Source organism: Pelophylax lessonae (assembly GCF_965119305.1).
Source record: "Pelophylax lessonae genome assembly, chromosome: 1".
Taxonomy (NCBI): Eukaryota; Metazoa; Chordata; class Amphibia; order Anura; family Ranidae; genus Pelophylax; species Pelophylax lessonae.
The window spans coordinates 797090298-797107804 of NC_138768.1; the positions used below are offsets into that span (position 1 = coordinate 797090298).

The 17507-nt window shown below is 44.5% G+C and overlaps 1 protein-coding gene across 1 annotated transcript; it reads right to left on the reverse strand.

Moving 5' to 3' along the window:
- Positions 1-615: 615 nt before the first annotated feature.
- Positions 616-17117, reverse strand: GRPEL1 (GrpE like 1, mitochondrial). The gene is made up of 4 exons (XM_082261424.1): positions 17004-17117; positions 9006-9153; positions 7014-7095; positions 616-995 (listed from the first exon to the last, which is right to left on the reverse strand). The coding sequence occupies exons 1-4, from the start codon at positions 17075-17077 to the stop codon at positions 649-651; spliced, it is 651 nt and encodes a 216-aa protein (XP_082117550.1). The 5' UTR covers positions 17078-17117; the 3' UTR covers positions 616-648.
- Positions 17118-17507: the final 390 nt, after the last annotated feature.

The window sequence follows — 17507 nt, forward strand, 5'->3', positions numbered from 1 at the left end:
AAACATTTGGCACCATAGTTAGTAAATACACATTTGGCACAAAGTAACATTTTTATGAAAAACCCAACTTGAACCGTGATCTCTTCAGCCATCTTGGGTTCCTCCATCCAGTATTACAATTCCTCTGCAAATAAGACCAGGAACCCTATTAGGTTGTAAGAAGTGGTCTGGTAAGGTTGTCCTGGATTTCCCTATAGGAAAACCTATCCTCCGAGTTCAGGGCAAAGCTTGGAGCCATGAGCGGTAACCAATTTCTATAGAAATCTGAACTTTTGCACATAAGGGATCAAAGCCTTTGGTTTGTGAAAAAAAAAAAAAAAAAAGATTTATTTAGGGTAATATATCCCAATAACATGCTGTGAAGGGAACCTCAGCTGGTAACTCTACAGCATAAACACTACACAACATAACAATCGTGTTGTACATTCATCGCAGGACAATTATAACGTTCATCACCATGTCTCTTCCTTATACAACATTGGAATGAAAGTCTCAGTGACATTCGGTAGTCCAATTCTAATCTCTGCTTTGGGCGATTTGTGTAACAAGCCAAAGTTAAATGGCTTTTTTTAATAAAAATTGAAGTTTCCTGGAATGAAATGCCATATGCAGCCATTTAGTAACTCTACAACATTTATTTAAAATATATTAAGTTCCTTTAACAACTCCCACTAACGCAGGCCGTAAGGTACGTTCATGGAGCTTGTAGCCCACTTTAGTAACTAAAGCTACAGTGCCAGGCTCCTTCCCTTCCATGGGAGTATGGAATAAGGCTTCATGTTCATAGGGATCAAACTTGGCACCCAAAGGATCCAGCTTCAGCACACCGTGCTTTTTGAAAACTTTCTGCATCTGACCTTCAGTCAGGACCAGGCCCTCATAGAGGTTCTTCAAATGGGGGTTGTCAGCCTTGATTTCATCTTTGGGGACACTCTGGGTTGCCTTTTCCAAAATATCTGCTACTTCAAGCAGGTCCTTGCAGAACCCCTGAATACCTGAGAAAAATCAGCAAGAATGGTTCTAATTAAATAGGGTAGGATGAAGAGCAGTAATACATAGCAGCTGGTCAAAATGGAGTTTTCCCTGATCCAAATACAGTAAATAAATTTGATAGAGCTGTGCAGTTTACTGCAGTTTGAACAGAACCACTGCATTTGGCCCTCACTGCCTTATAAAAGTGAAACATCCAAAATGTATTCTGTTTGGATAAAGTAAAGTAGGATTAAAACTTAATTCTGTCTTTGTTACCATTTGTTGTTTGTGTGTGATAGTGCTAGACAAATGTGGTTAGAGGTTAAAGGGTAACTCCACTTTCATGGTAAAAATGTAAAAACTACCTTTCGTTTTCAATCTGCAGCTCTACAATTTTCTGTGAAATGCAATTCAATATGGCTACCTGGAGGCATTCTGTACACAGATATTGTACAGAGCATCCCCAGATATGCAATTTCCTGCTTGTGTGATTGGCTTACTGATTTTCCCAGAAGTCTGCACTAAGATACAAAGCAGCTTTTGGGCATCCCCTGCAAAAAAAATGTGATTTTTGGTGAAATGCTTCCAAAGGGAAATCAGGTCTAAATGGATGCAGACCCTGCAAGTTTCCTCATTAGAGCCTTGCAGGTGCAGCAGCTGATAATTAAAAAAACATTCCCATTGGAGTCGGTTCACACTAATCCGACTCGAAGTCACCCCGACTTCAGGGGACTTATGAAGTCGCCCATGCACCGCGGCTTGCAACGACTTTTCATAATAGAAGTCAATGCAGGTCGCTCCGACTTTGCCAAAAAATAGTTCAGGAACCTTTTTCTAAGTCGGAGCGACTTGAGTCGCTCTGATTAGAACGGTTCCATTGCACAGCATTGGAAGCTACTTGTCAGGCGACTAAGTCGCCTGACAAGTCGGATTAGTGTGAACCGGCAATTAGATTCATTCTGCATATGGCCATGGACACAGACACACAAACAGCTATTTCCTCAAAACAACAAACAAAAAGGTAGGAATCTACAACAAAGTCTATTGAAATCCCTGCAATGTACATAGATCACCCAGAGGGGAATGTTTTTTTCCCCGACAAAAGTGGAGTTACTCTTTAGTGCATCAAAGATAGAACGTGTATTCCTCACCAGAGGTTAGTTTATGGTAGAATAAGAGCGCAGTTCTGGGCCCAGGCTGCTGCTTTTTCATCATGATGATCCAGTCACTCAACAGATTAACAACTTCTAATTGTGTGGTTGGGGTGCCTACTACAAACTTCCATCTCGCTTGCAATTTGTTTAAAATCTTTATTTGTTGTTAGGGACAATAAACACAGGCAATGAATTTCAGAGAAAATTATGACTCCTTAGGGCTAAGATGTAAAGAAAAAGAAAAAAACAAAACATTATGAACTGAAATTACAGTATCTTACAAAAGTGAGTACACCCCTCACATTTTTGTAAATATTTTATTATATCTTTTCATGTGACAACACTGAAGAAATTACACTTTGCTACAATGTAAAGTAGTGAGTGTACAGCTTGTATAACAGTGTAAATTTGCTGTCCCCTCAAAATAACTCAACACACAGCCATTAATGTCTAAACCGCTGGCAACAAAAGTGAGTACACCCCTAAGTGAAAATGTCCAAATTGGGCCCAATTAGCCATTTGCCTCTACCCAGTGTCATGTGACTCGTTAGTGTTACAAGGTCTCAGGTGTGAATGTGGAACAGGTGTGTTAAATTTGGGGTTAACTCTCTCATACTGGTCAATGAAAGTTCAACATGGCACCTCATGGCAAAAACTCTGAGGATCTGAAAGAAAGAATTGTTGCTCTACATAAAGATGGCCTAGGCTATAAAAAAAGATTGTCAAGACCCAGAAACTGAGCTGCAGCATGGTGGCCAAGACCATACAGCGGTTTTACAGGACAGGTTCCACTCAGAACAGACCTCGCCATGGTCGACCAAAAAAGTTGAGTGCACATGCTCAGTGTCATATCCAGAGGATGTCTTTGGGAAATAGACGTATGAGTGATACCAAGGTTGAAGGGGTCGGGGGTCAGCCTGTCAGTGCTCAGACCATGCGCCGCACACTGCATCAAATTTATCTGCATGGCTGTCGTCCCAGAAGGAAGCTTCTTCTAAAGATGATGCACAAGAAAGCCTACAGTTTTCTGAAGACAAGCAGACTAAGGTCATGTATTACTGGAACCATGTCCTGTGGTCTGATTAGATGGTGTCAAGTGTGTGTGGCAGCAACCAGGTGAGAAGTACAAAGACAAGCGTGTCTTGCCTATAGTCAAGCATGGCGGTGAGAGTGTCATGATCTGGGGCTGCATAATTGCTGCTGGTACTGGGGGAGCTACAGTTCATTGAGGGAACCATGAATGCAAACATGTACTGTGACATACTGAATCAGAGCATGATCCCCTTTCATGATAATGACCCCAAACACCTTCAAGACGACCACTGCCTTGCTAAAAAAGCTGAAGGTAAAGGTGATGGACTGGCAAAGCATGTCTCCAGACCTAAACCCTATAGAGCATCTGTTGGGCATCCTCAAACGGAAGGTGGAGGAGCGCAAGGTCTCTAACATCCATCAGCTCCATGATGTTGTCATGGAGGAGCGGAAGAGGTCTACAGTGGCAACCTGTGAAGCTCTGGAGAACTCCATGCCCAAGAGGGTTAAGGCAGTGCTGGAAAATAATGGTGGCCACACAAAATAGTCACTTTGGGCCCAATTTGGACATTTTCACTTAGGGGTGCCATCGGTTTAGACATTGATGGCTGTGTGCTGAGTTATTTTGAGGGGACAGCAAATTTACACTGTTATACAAGCTGTACACTCACTACTTTACATTGTAACAAAGTGTCATTTCTTCAGTGTTGTCAAATGAAAAGATATAAAATATTTACAAAAATGTGAGGGGTGTACTCACTTTTGTGAGATACTGTATTTTTTTGTTTTCTAGACATCTCAATATTATTGTTCTTTACATGTTAGCCCTGAAGAAGGTCCTTCCTCCTGAATTGCATTGGCTGCATCTGCGGTTCCCAACAAAGATTTTAAACAAGATTTTTAAACAAATGGTGAGACAAATGTTAGTATTGAGCACTCCTAATGACACCCCCTTTCCCAAGTATGTCCCTACTTTGGAATTCTTCCCTCAATTCCTGTCACTAGGACAGGATGCAGGGCAAAATTTCCAAAGGGAGCCACAAACCCGAATGAAAAGCCTGACAGACTTTACCATTCCCAAAAAAAAAAAAAGTACTGCTGTATATATCCCCTATTGGGGAGATTTCCACCCCACCTCTTTGTTTGGAGCAGGCCTGCATTTTCCTGGACTTGTTCCATCAACCCCATAAGACAACTAACCATGTGGGCATGAAAGGGCATTGTGTTGTAGGGGTTTAGGTGGAACCATGAACATTACTGCTTATGTAACAGCCCAGACTCTTTGGAGTTGATTTACCAAACAAGAGTACAAAATCTGGAGTAGCTGTGCATAGAAACCAGTGTTTAGTTTTCTTTTTTTTTTTTACATAGCCTAAATTGTAAGTCCAGGCAAAACCTAACTAATGCTAAAGCTGCTCTGTGCCACATTCTAACCCTAATCTAACTCTGTAAAGCACAAAACACTATACTTACCTATTCTGCAGCCAATCCGATCTGGTCTCCAGTGACGGAAGCTGTGTGCAGGAGGACTGACAACAGCTGTGAAATAAATAGGAAGTGACGTCACCCATAGGCTTACTATGAGGATTCTGTTGTCGGATGCTTCTCCCGCAACCGTCTCCACGCTGAAGCTGCCACTGACAGCTCAGCATGGCACTGGACTGGATCGGCTGCAGAATAGGAAAGTACAGTGATTTTTGCTTTACAGGGTTAGATAGATTACGTTTTAAGAAGTGATCAGGTTTAGAGTTAGTTAGGTTTTGCCTGGACTTCTACTTTAACTGAACAAGCTGAAAGTAGAAGCTGATTGGCTGCCATGCACAGCTGCATCAGATTTTTCACCCTCCAGTGTTTGTAAATCAACCCCATCTGTGCCAATCATTTAGAGTGAGACAGAGAGTACACCGTGATTGGCTCTATTTACTATTAGCATAGAATGTGTGACCAAGCTAAGTTGATTTACACCAGCAGCAAGCCATACTGAATGGCTGGGGGGCAGAAAGGCTAAATCTAGTACACCATCTTAAAAGGTGAAAATGGCAGCACTATGTTTTTGTCTTGGGGCACGTCAAACCGGGTCTTCATGTTTCTACCCTGCTTTTATTGGCACAGAATGTGTGACTGAGCTGGGTAGCGTTATCCTGGCAGCCAAGGTAAAGACTGTGGGCTAGACTGCAAACAAATTAGTAGAAAGACTCAATCTTGCTCACCATTTGACAGGGGAAAAAAAAAACGGTAGATTCAGCACTAGGTTTTCAACTTCCATGATGGCTAGATTGGCGAGTTTTCCCCGTTAAGTTAAATTTTATATCTGGATTATTCATCTATGTCCAGTAGATAAAGAATGATGCTGGTCAGTCCTTGATCTATCACATAGCAGTTTTCATTTTATCCCATGTGCACAGCTTGTCCATTTAACATGTTCGCAATGGATACACAATTTCATTTTTATTTATAGATTAGTATGAATTACTATATTTTAATATACATTCGAACACTAAGCAGAAATATTGGATGGCTGTTCCCTAAAAAGGGTTAAAAATAACCTAAAAAAAATTAGGTAGCAGATTAATAAGAGAGCTAATGCTTGGATTGAAAGCTGACCGATAATGCAGCTATGTGTCTCTCATTCTTGCTTTTACGTTAACCACTTAAGCCCCGGAAGATTTTACCCCCTTCCTGACCAGGGCCTATTTTGCGATTCGGCACTGCGTGACTAACAGACAATTGCGCGGTCGTGCGACGCTGTACCCATACGAATTTGACGTCCTTTTTTTTTCCCCACAAACAGAGCTTTCTTTTGGTGGTATTTGATCACCTGTGCGATTTTTTGATCATGCGCTATAAACAAAAAAAAGAGCGTAAATTTTGCAAAAATAATATTTTTCACATTTTTTTTTATATGAAATTCCCCCCAAGGAAAAAAAAAAAAAAAATGTAAAAATCTAAATTTTTTAACATTTTCGGCCAATTTGTTTTATGCTACATAGGTTTGGGGAAAAAAAAAACAAAAAAAAATCGCAAAAAGCGTATTTTGATTGGTTTGCGCAAAAGTTATCGTGTTTACTAACAAAGGGAAAGATTTTTGTCGTTTTTTTTTTAAACGCGTAATGGCGGCGATCTGCGATTTTTTTTGCGGTACTGTGACATTGCGGTGGACAGATCGGACCCTTGACTGACATTTTTGACACTTTTGGGGTTACCAGTGACATTTCTACAGTAATCAGTGCTATATATATATGCACTGTTACTGTAAAATTACACTGGCAGTGAAGGGGTTAACTTTTTTTTAGAGGGAGGGGTTATGTGTGTCCCTAGGGGCGTGATTCTAACTGTGATTGGCTGTGGCTTGAGGTGTAGGAACAGTGATCAACGGTCCTACATAGTAGAACCGTATGATCACTATTCCTACACAGGGGAGAATGACAGGCGGCTTGTTTACATCAGCCGCCTGCCTTTCTCCCTCTGCACCGACGATCGCCCGAGTGACCGGCGGACATCGGGTCCGCCGGTCACACGCGCGGGGGAGTCCTCCGGGGGCGCGCGCTCGCTCCCTAGACCCTCACAGGCTAGTGACTTAGTACTACGTCGCTCTGCCTGTGAGGGGCTGACCGACGCAGTAAATAGTCGTGCGGCGGTCAGCAAGCGGTTAAAAGTATGTTAGTGTGCAGCAGGGCCTTCTGCTTCCTCTTGTATTGTTTTCTATGGTGGTGCTATATAAATCCTGTATAAGATTAATAATCAGTAGCAGTCTGCTAAAGTCTATAGGTATCATAAAATTCTGTATATTGTGGTCCTGTAAAATGACATGCTGCAAGATACACTAGCCTTTTCCTCCCCAGCTCCACCACTTACCATAGAGCTTTGCATCTTCCACCATCTTCTTACTCCGGAGCCGTAAATTCTCTGTGTCTGCTAGGGCTCGTTTGTACTTGTCCTGGAAATTTAATAAATAGATTAGAGGTGCACAAACTGAGTCCTGATTCAAATGCTGTACCCAAACTCTTAAGCTGGACATAGACGATTCACTTTCTTTTGGTTCAACCAGCGGGCTGAACGGAAAAAAAAATTCCTCCATTCACACAAATGAGGAGGATAGAGAAATCCCCCTGGCAGGACACTGTATTCTGGACCATGGGAAACTCGGCTGTCAGAATACACTGATCAGGGGCTGCAGCCGCCAAACGACAAAAATTTTCCAACTTCCCCATTTGGGAACCGCTACAGATAAATTGAAATTCGTCCAGTCCCTGCTGAACCGGCCAAATTTCGATCGGTCTATGGCCAACTTTAGATATGGAATTTGTTTGCTTTGGGGTCTCTGAACACTAACAAACTGACAATTTGGGCGATTACAAAAAAGCTGAGCACCACAACACAAGGAAAAAGAAATGCAGAACAAAAGTTGTAAACCACAGCAGCTAACACTTGACAAGATAAAATAATATGTTTAATGCAGGAGTGTGAGCGTCCCTGTAATCAGAAATACTGGCCACTTACTGTGGGTAAGACCTGCGGGCGGCACATTGGTGTAGTGGGCGGCACAGTGGTGTAGTGGGCGGCACAGTGGTGTAGTGGTTAGCACTTTCACCAAGCAGCAAGAGGGTCGCTGGTTCGAATCCCAACCACGACACTACCTGCCTGGAGTTTGCATGTTCTCCCTGGGCCTGCGTGGGTTTCCTCCGGGTACTCCAATTTCTTCCCACACTCCAAAGACATGCTGGTAGGGTAATTGGATCCTGTATAAAATTGGCCCTACTGTGTATGTATGTGAGTTAGGGACCTTAGATTGTAAGCTCCTTGAGGGCAGGGACTGATGTGAATGTGTAATGTATATGTAAAGCGTGCGTAAATTGACAGCGCTATATAAGTACCTGAAATAAATAAAAATGACTGTCTTCTCTGACTATTCTCCATTTTAAAGGAGTAACTCCACTAAAAGAACATTCCCCTCTGGGTGATCTATGTACATTACAAGGATTATAACAAACTTTGTTGCAGATTCCTACCTTTTGTTATTCTGAAGAAATCACTGTTTGTTGGTCTGTGTCCATTTGGAGTGTGAATCAAATGGGAGTGATTTCATAAATATCAGCCAGTTGCTGCACTTGTAGGAAAATTGCTGGGCCTGCATCCCTTTAGAAGTGATTTCCTATTGGGAGTATCTCACCAAAAATGACATTTTTGTTGCAGGGGATGCCTGAAATCTGACTTGTATCTTAGTGCAGACTTCTGGGAAAATCAGCCAATCACACAAGGAGGAAATTATGTTTATGAGGGCATTCTGTATACATTCTGTGTACAAAACACCTCCAGGGAGCCATATTGCATTTCATTTTACAGAAAATTGCAGAGCGGCAGATTTAAAAAGCAAAAGGTAATTTTTAATGACATTCAATTACAATACGATTTAAGTCGCAATTGTATACATTATTCGTTACTTTTTTATTTGCTATTTTTTAAGTGTCCCAAGACAGGCACTTCCATCCCTAATCCCCTGTAATCTCTACAGGTTGTGGCAATTTTCCCCACAGTTCTATATGTGAAATCTAGTATTATGGAACAAAAAAAAAAAAACACACAAAAGTTTTCTATAGGAACTCAAATATTTTACTAGTAAAATGGCATTGTGTGAATAAATACTCTTCTACAGCTTATAAAAAAACTATGAGGGGAAATTTCTTCCTATACTAAGTAACAAGACCCAAATCTAATACAAACTTTATTTTCAAACATTTTTCCTGACAGTGTCTTTAGTTGTCGTCCTTGAAAATTATAAGTCAGCCACCATGACATACTTGAGCAGAATCACTGGCTTTTATTGGGAAAACAAGCTCCATAACTTACGGTCATTTCTTTGATCTGATCCTCCAGTTTAGCCTTCTCTGCAGCCAGGAGCTCTGTGCTGTCCTCTGCTGGGCTCTTATTCTTCTCTTCCTCCGCTGAGGGGTTATTGGGCTGCTGAGCCGCCGTGCACATCACTCGCGGACACCTCCTACACAAAGTAATAAGCACATAGGTAACGTCATTCAAACTACCAGATTTACAGTATATAGTGATGCTTTATTAGTGACAATAAAGCCAACCTGGAGACAGGCAAGTCTCATCTAAAATCTTATGTCAATATTTTAGGAAACCAAGGGGTTGATTTGCAAAACCTGGAGCACTCAGAATCTGGTGATGCTGTGCATGGTAGCCAATCAGCTTCTAAAGCCTCGTACACGCGTCAAAAATTGGCAGGGAATTTTCATCCGACGACCGATCTGCCGATTTTCGGCTTGTTAGTATGATGCTTCCGACAACCCACTCCGACTTTTTGGCCGAAAAAAATCTGGTGTGCAGGCTATAAAATTTTTGTCTACCGTCAAAACACGGCCGATTTTCGTGTAGTCACTAGTCAGTACAGATTTCGACAGGGAAAAATCTAATGAATAAGTCTGGGCATGCTCAGAGAAGAAAGAACACAAAGAAAGCAAACCAACACATGACATCACTTCTGAAGTAGAATTTTGTCGGGCGAGAAAATTTGTGTGCAGTCTAGGCACATTCCAAACAACAAAACACCACTCTGGACAAAAGACGGACGATCGGTCGGCCGATAATCGTTGCGTGTGTACGAGGCTTAACTTCACCTTGTTCAATTAAGCTTTGGCAATACAAACTGGAAGTTTATTGGTTTCCATGCATATCTGTAGCAGGTTTTGCACTCTCCAGTTTTAGTAAATCAACCCCCCAAATTGCTGATTATTTGACCAGTCGAATGACAAATTCAGGAAGAAGTAGCAAATTATACTTGGTGCAACCTGGGCACTTAGCTTGGTAATGGGGTACAATGGCCAGGAACAGTCTACTAACAAATCCCCTTTACTGTACATGACAAGGAGCTGTAATCTGTGGAAGGTGCCACAGGACAGCATAATTACTAACTGAACCATCCACAACTGAACATACTTCCACCAATAAGAACGGAAGTTCAACATGGCACCTCATGGCAAAGAACTCTGAGGATCTGAAAAAAAGAATTGTTACTCTACATAAAGATGGCCTGGGCTATAAGAAGATTGCCAAGATCCAGAAACTGAGCTGCAGCATGGTGGCCAAGACCATACAGCGGTTTAACAGGACAAGTTCCCCTCAGAACAGGCCTCGCCATGGTCGAAACAAGGAAGTTGAGTGCACGTGCTCAGCGTCATATCCAGAGGTTGTCTTTGGGAAATAGATGTAGAAGTGCTGCCAGCATTGCTGCAGAGGTTGAAGGGATGGGGGGGGTCAGCCTGTCAGTGCTCAGACCATACGCCGCACACTGCATCATATTGGTCTGCATGACTGTCATCCCTGAAGGAAGCCTATTCTAAAGATGATGCACAAAAAGGCACGCAAACAGTTTGCTGAAGACAGATGGTGTCAAGCGTGTGTGGCGGCAATCAGTTGAGGAGTACAAAGACAAGTGTGTTTTGCCTACAGTTAAGCATGGTGGTGTGAGTGTCATGGTCTGGGGCTGCATGAGTGCTGCCTTTACTGGAGAGCTACAGTTCATTGAGGGAACCATGAATGCCAACATGAACTGTGACATACTGAAGCAGAGCATGATCCCCTCCCTTTGGAGACTGGGCCGCAGGGCAGAATTCCAACATAACAACCCCAAACACACCTCCAAGAAGACCACTGCCTTGCTAAAGGTGATGGACTGGCCAAGCATGTCTCCAGACCTAAACCCTATTGACCATCTGTGGGGCATCCTTAAACAGAAGGTGGAAGAGCGCAAGGTCTCTAACATCCACCAGCTCTGTGATGTCGTCATGGAGGAGTGGAAGAGGACTCCAGTGGATACCTTAAGCTATGGTGAACTTCATGCCCAAGAGGGTTAAGGCAGTGCTGAAAAATAATGGTGGTCACACAAAATATTGACACTTTGGGCCCAATTTGGACTTTTTTTTTTTTTTTACTTAGGGCTGTACTCACTTTTGTGAGATACTGTATTTACCACAACCATCATAACTTTGTTGTCTTTTATATTCCATTTGTATAGTTTTTATACAGTGCAACATGTAAAACATTTTTTTCTCCAACCATATTCCCGGTAATGTATTGCCACTCACATTAATTGTCTGCTCAGGTTCTTAGCCCAGTTGACCTACAGGCATCATACACAATTTATAAATTACATTTATTAAGTATCCACAAAGGGAACTTTTTATGCAACATGTTCGTGTTGACTCTACATAGAGCTGTCCCAAAGGGTTGTGGCACACATCTTACTCTACGACTACGTAGATGTATTCCTTCTCTTTACGCACAAGTCTTACTCTATGTATCACTGTTCATTCTCTGTGTGGCACACAGGACATCCCACCACCATATACATACTGAACATTAATGGAACTAGTGTTCTTACCAACAAGAGGGGAGAATACCATTTCAAATATCCTAATAATAATAATAATAATAATAATAATAATAATAATAATAAGAATAAGATTAGCAGACTATAAAGGCCGATTCCACAAGCAATTTCTGAAAGCCCTGCTTGCAATAAGTAGGAAAGAAACAGAAAAATTGTTCCGATATCTCATCCTAGATGAAAAATACAGCTGCTCAGCTTTTACCTTCAGATCATTTGCATGAAAACAGTATTGAAGGTATTGGGCAACTCAGTACATTAGTAGATGCTGTGTCTGGTAATGATGCAACTGCTGTACAATCATTCACTAGTTACAGACATCAAGGACAAATGAGTCACAATCCAGAATAAGGGACCTGCAATGAACTGTCTTCTCTGAACAATAATGTGTAGCTTCTAAATCACTGGAGTCCTTGGTTCTACTCCCAGCAGGAACCCTTATGCACCCGGTCCCCCCAGTTCCAATATTATACACAGAAACGAGGCTATGAAGCACAAACTGACATGTGAGCAATGAATAATCAATAGGACAGGTCATGTATTACTTGTCTTGGGCAGTTATTCTGTTATTTGTTCAAACGGAAATCCCTAATTAGCGGAAAAAATCATCTACTTTGTAAATACATGTATGTCTGTCAGGTCAAACAATTTCTTCTTGCTGCATAATGAAAACGTACTGCCTATTATGCAAAGGTTGATGAATCAGATATAGTGGATACAGTATATGGAAGGAATTCTCCACAATGACAATGAGATGAGATACGGACCCCATGGACTGCACCTTCTCTTATGACTCTGGGGTGCACACAGAAGCCTCTTCTTCCCAACTCCCATGGACTGTACAGTAAACCCCCGCTCCATCGCGGTTCAGTTTGTGGTCCCGGTATATTGCGGGTTTTTTTGTAATGTTATTTTACTATATAAATCATTAAAAATGAAATATTTTTGTGTTTTCCATAGCTCTTGCTATGTCTCTCAGTATCTTTTATGTGTTTAAATGAGTTTCTATTGCTTTAAAAGTGTGTTTAAAGACCTTAAAATGCTTTTACACGTACAGTGACAGTAAAAAAAGCATGCCTACATTGCATTTTAATAGGTTTTTCTATTTTGCGGATTTTCACTTTTCGCGGCTGGGTCCGGAACGTAACCCCCGCAATGGAGGGGGGTTTACTGTACTGTACTGTCTCCTCTGACTTCTTAGATGAACCCAATCTTTTCTCTCAGGTCTTCATGGACTGATCCATTTCCTATGACTCCGATTCTCCAGATAGCCTTTTCTGCATTCCCCACCATTATCTACTATGACTTTTAATTGCACCTAGAAGCCTCTTCTCTCTGATCCAAGGACTACATTGTTTGCTATCAGGTGCACCCAAAAGCTTCTTCTCTCAGGACCTCTTGGGCTTCCCCATCCCTTAAGATTCTGGGTTGCGCCCAGATTCCTCTTCTCTGCGGCCCTTTTGCACTACCCCATCTCTTGTGACTCTGCAATACATCCATAAAATCTCTACCCTGGTCCCCATATATTTTACCCTTCGACTCTGGGGTGAACCCAGTAGCCTCTTCTCTCTGGTCCCCATGAACCATATAATCTCCAATAACTCCAGTGCACCCAGAAGCCTCTCCTCTCTGGTCCCCAGGTGCACCGTCTCCTATGATTCCGAGGTGCACAAAGAAGCCTCTCCTCTCTGGTCCCCAGGTGCACCGTCTCCTATGATTCCGAGGTGCACCCAGAAGCCTCTCCTCTCTGGTCCCCAGGTGCACCGTCTCCTATGATTCCGAGGTGCACCCAGAAGCCTCTCCTCTCTGGTCCCCAGGTGCACCGTCTCCTATGATTCCGAGGTGCACCCAGAAGCCTCTCCTCTCTGGTCCCCAGGTGCACCGTCTCCTATGATTCCGAGGTGCACTCAGAAGCCTGTTCTCTGGTCCCCAGGTGCACCTTCTCCTATGATTCCGAGGTGCACCCAGAAGCCTCTCCTCTCTGGTCCCCAGGTGCACCGTCTCCTATGATTCCGAGGTGCACAAAGAAGCCTCTCCTCTCTGGTCCCCAGGTGCACCGTCTCCTATGATTCCGAGGTGCACAAAGAAGCCTCTCCTCTCTGGTCCCCAGGTGCACCGTCTCCTATGATTCCGAGGTGCACCCAGAAGCCTCTCCTCTCTGGTCCCCAGGTGCACCGTCTCCTATGATTCCGAGGTGCACCCAGAAGCCTCTCCTCTCTGGTCCCCAGGTGCACCGTCTCCTATGATTCCGAGGTGCACCCAGAAGCCTCTCCTCTCTGGTCCCCAGGTGCACCGTCTCCTATGATTCCGAGGTGCACTCAGAAGCCTCTCCTCTCTGGTCCCCAGGTGCACCGTCTCCTATGATTCCGAGGTGCACCCAGAAGCCTCTCCTCTCTGGTCCCCAGGTGCACCGTCTCCTATGATTCCGAGGTGCACTCAGAAGCCTGTTCTCTGGTCCCCAGGTGCACCTTCTCCTATGATTCCGAGGTGCACCCAGAAGCCTCTCCTCTCTGGTCCCCAGGTGCACCGTCTCCTATGATTCCGAGGTGCACCCAGAAGCCTCTCCTCTCTGGTCCCCAGGTGCACCGTCTCCTATGATTCCGAGGTGCACCCAGAAGCCTCTCCTCTCTGGTCCCCAGGTGCACCGTCTCCTATGATTCCGAGGTGCACAAAGAAGCCTCTCCTCTCTGGTCCCCAGGTGCACCGTCTCCTATGATTCCGAGGTGCACCCAGAAGCCTCTCCTCTCTGGTCCCCAGGTGCACCGTCTCCTATGATTCCGAGGTGCACTCAGAAGCCTCTCCTCTCTGGTCCCCAGGTGCACCGTCTCCTATGATTCCGAGGTGCACAAAGAAGCCTCTCCTCTCTGGTCCCCAGGTGCACCGTCTCCTATGATTCCGAGGTGCACCCAGAAGCCTCTCCTCTCTGGTCCCCAGGTGCACCGTCTCCTATGATTCCGAGGTGCACCCAGAAGCCTCTCCTCTCTGGTCCCCAGGTGCACCGTCTCCTATGATTCCGAGGTGCACCCAGAAGCCTCTCCTCTCTGGTCCCCAGGTGCACCGTCTCCTATGATTCCGAGGTGCACCCAGAAGGCTCTCCTCTCTGGTCCCCAGGTGCACCGTCTCCTATGATTCCGAGGTGCACCCAGAAGCCTCTCCTCTCTGGTCCCCAGGTGCACCGTCTCCTATGATTCCGAGGTGCACAAAGAAGCCTGTTCTCTGGTTCCCATGGCCCATCCCATGTCCAATAACCTGAACACCCAGAACCCTCTTCTCTGCAGTCCCCATTGACTCCACCATTTTCTATGATTATCGGGTGCACCTACAACCCTATTCTCTCTGGTCCCTGGTCCCCATGGACTGCACCATCTCCCATAACTCTGGGGTGCACCCAGAAGCTTCTTCTCTATGGTCCCCATGGACCAAACCATCTTCAATAATCTGGGTGCACCCAGGAGCCTCTACTCTCTGGTCCCTATGGACCATACCATCTCCAATAACTTGGGTGAACCCATAATCCTCTTTTCTGCTGTCCATATGGACTCCACCATCATCTGTTATTCTGGGGTGCACCCACAACCCTATTGTCCCTGGTCCCTATGGACTGCACAATCTCCTATGACTCTGGGGGGCACCTAGAACCCTCTTCTCTCTGGTCTCCATTGACCATATAATCCCTTATGACTCTGGGGGGTGAACCCAGAAGTCTCATCTCTCCCATGGCAGGGTGCCCTTTCGAACACTAACCCAAAAGTTTACAGGGGCAAATATTCACCCAGTCATGTGTTGTCATCTTCCATGTATTGCAATAGGGGGATATACACTATATTACCAAAAGTATTGGGACGCCTGCCTTTACATGCACATGAACTTTAATGGCATCCCAGTCTTAGTCCGTAGGGTTCAATATTGAGTTGGCCCACCCTATGCAGCTAGAACAGCTTCAACTCTTCTGGGAAGGCTGTCCACAAGGTTTAGGAGTGTGTCTATGGGAATGTTTGACCATTCTTCCAGAAGTGCATTTGTGAGGTCAAGCACTGATGTTGGATGAAAAGACCTGGTTCACAGTCTCCGCTTTAATTCATCCCAAATGTGTTCTATCTGGTTGAGGTCAGGACTGTGTGCAGGCCAGTCAAGTTCCTCCACCCCAAACTCACTCATCCATGTCTTCATGGACCTTGCTTTGTGCACTGGTGCACAGCCATGTTGGAACAGGAAGGGGCCATCCCCAAACTGTTCCAACAAAGTTGGGAGTATGAAATTGTCCAAAATGTCTTGGTATGCTGACGCCTTAAGAGTTCCCTTCACTGGAACTAAAACCCCGTACACACGTTCCGATAATCGTACGATAAAACTCGCTTTCGACCTGATCGCACGATAATCTGATCGTTAGTACACAGCTTTCGACAGCCAATCACGATATTTCATCCAACAAAATCCGAAGGGACAAACAGGAAAACTTCTGTCGTACGATAGCCTAGGGAACGACAATCATTTCATCAGCACAGTATGCGTCTGCTAAAAATCGATTGACAAAGACAGCGCATGCTCAGAAACACTAAAATAGCACAGAAAAAGCCTGGCTGCCATTGTTTTTGTTTTGCACCATCTGATACGTAGCTACGCAACCAGGAAGCTTTTCCCAAATCTTACGAAAAGAATCCTACGTTTAGTACGCATTGTTGAATTCGATATTAGTATCATGCAACAAAATGCGAACGCTAAGTCGTCCGATTATCTGATCGTGTGTACGAGGCATGAGGGGCCAAGCCCAACCCCTGAAAAACAACCCCACGCCATAATCCCCCCTCCACCAAATGATTTGGACCAGTGCACAAACCAAGGTCCATAAAGACATGGATGAGAGAGTTTGGTGTAGAGAAACTTGACTGGCCTGCACAGAGTCCTGACCTCAACCAGATAGAACACATTTGGAGACTGCGAGCCAGACCTTCTCATCCAACATCTGTACCTGACCTCACAAATGCCCTTCTGGAAGAATGGTCAAACATTCCCATGGACACACTCCTAAACCTTGTGGACAGCCTTCCCAGAAGAGTTGAAGCTGTTATAGCTGCAAAGGGTGCGCCAACTTAATATTGAACCCTACAGATTAAGACTGGGATGCCATTAAAGTTCCTGTGTGTGTAAAGTCTATGTACACTCCATGAACACTCTACCATGGTGAGAGCACCAATCAGGAGGAAGAATATCTTACTGTACTCCTAGAGAAAGTCCTGAATGCAGAATACCTGGAGACCAGGCTATGGGACAACACTTCCTTCCTGAGGTCACATGAGGCTTCCAACTCCTACAGCACTACAAGTACCAGCATGGCCTTCACACTGTAGTGGCCTCTCACATGACCTAGAACTACTACATGTCCCAGCATGCCCCTTGTTGCTGTATATTATACAGACGATAGGTGTCAGCCTGTCACGACTCACCCCAGAGGTGACCTCTGCACCCTCAGCAGCGCCCCCAGGCTCGGTCCCAGCGCCCGCACACTCCTGGCCGCCATGTCAGTCTCCTGTCACACGTACTGCACGCAGAGGACAGCCTACACCGCTCCTTCCAGCGTCAGCCAATCGTCAGCTCCGGATCCGCTATCGCGCATGCGCATAGAGGGCACGCTCCGGCGTGCCAGCCTAGTCAAGGTGGGTTGTAGAGGAGTTGAAATGTCAAACATGTGAATGGAGACAAACTCCTGCAATGTGAAAGATAGTGGGCGGGGCCTGCCAGGGGAAGGGGCGGGGCGTGTGTAGACTTTAGAGGCAACTGGGCGGGGCCTGTGAGACTTGTGTAACAATATCAGTTGTAACAGCTTTCCTTGTAGAAAGTAATGTCAGCCAATGACAGCAACCGATCTCTATTATGTATTCCTGTATTAAAGAGCGCGATGAGGGCTAAAATAACATTTCAAATGCATCTAATGATTATTATTGGTATTT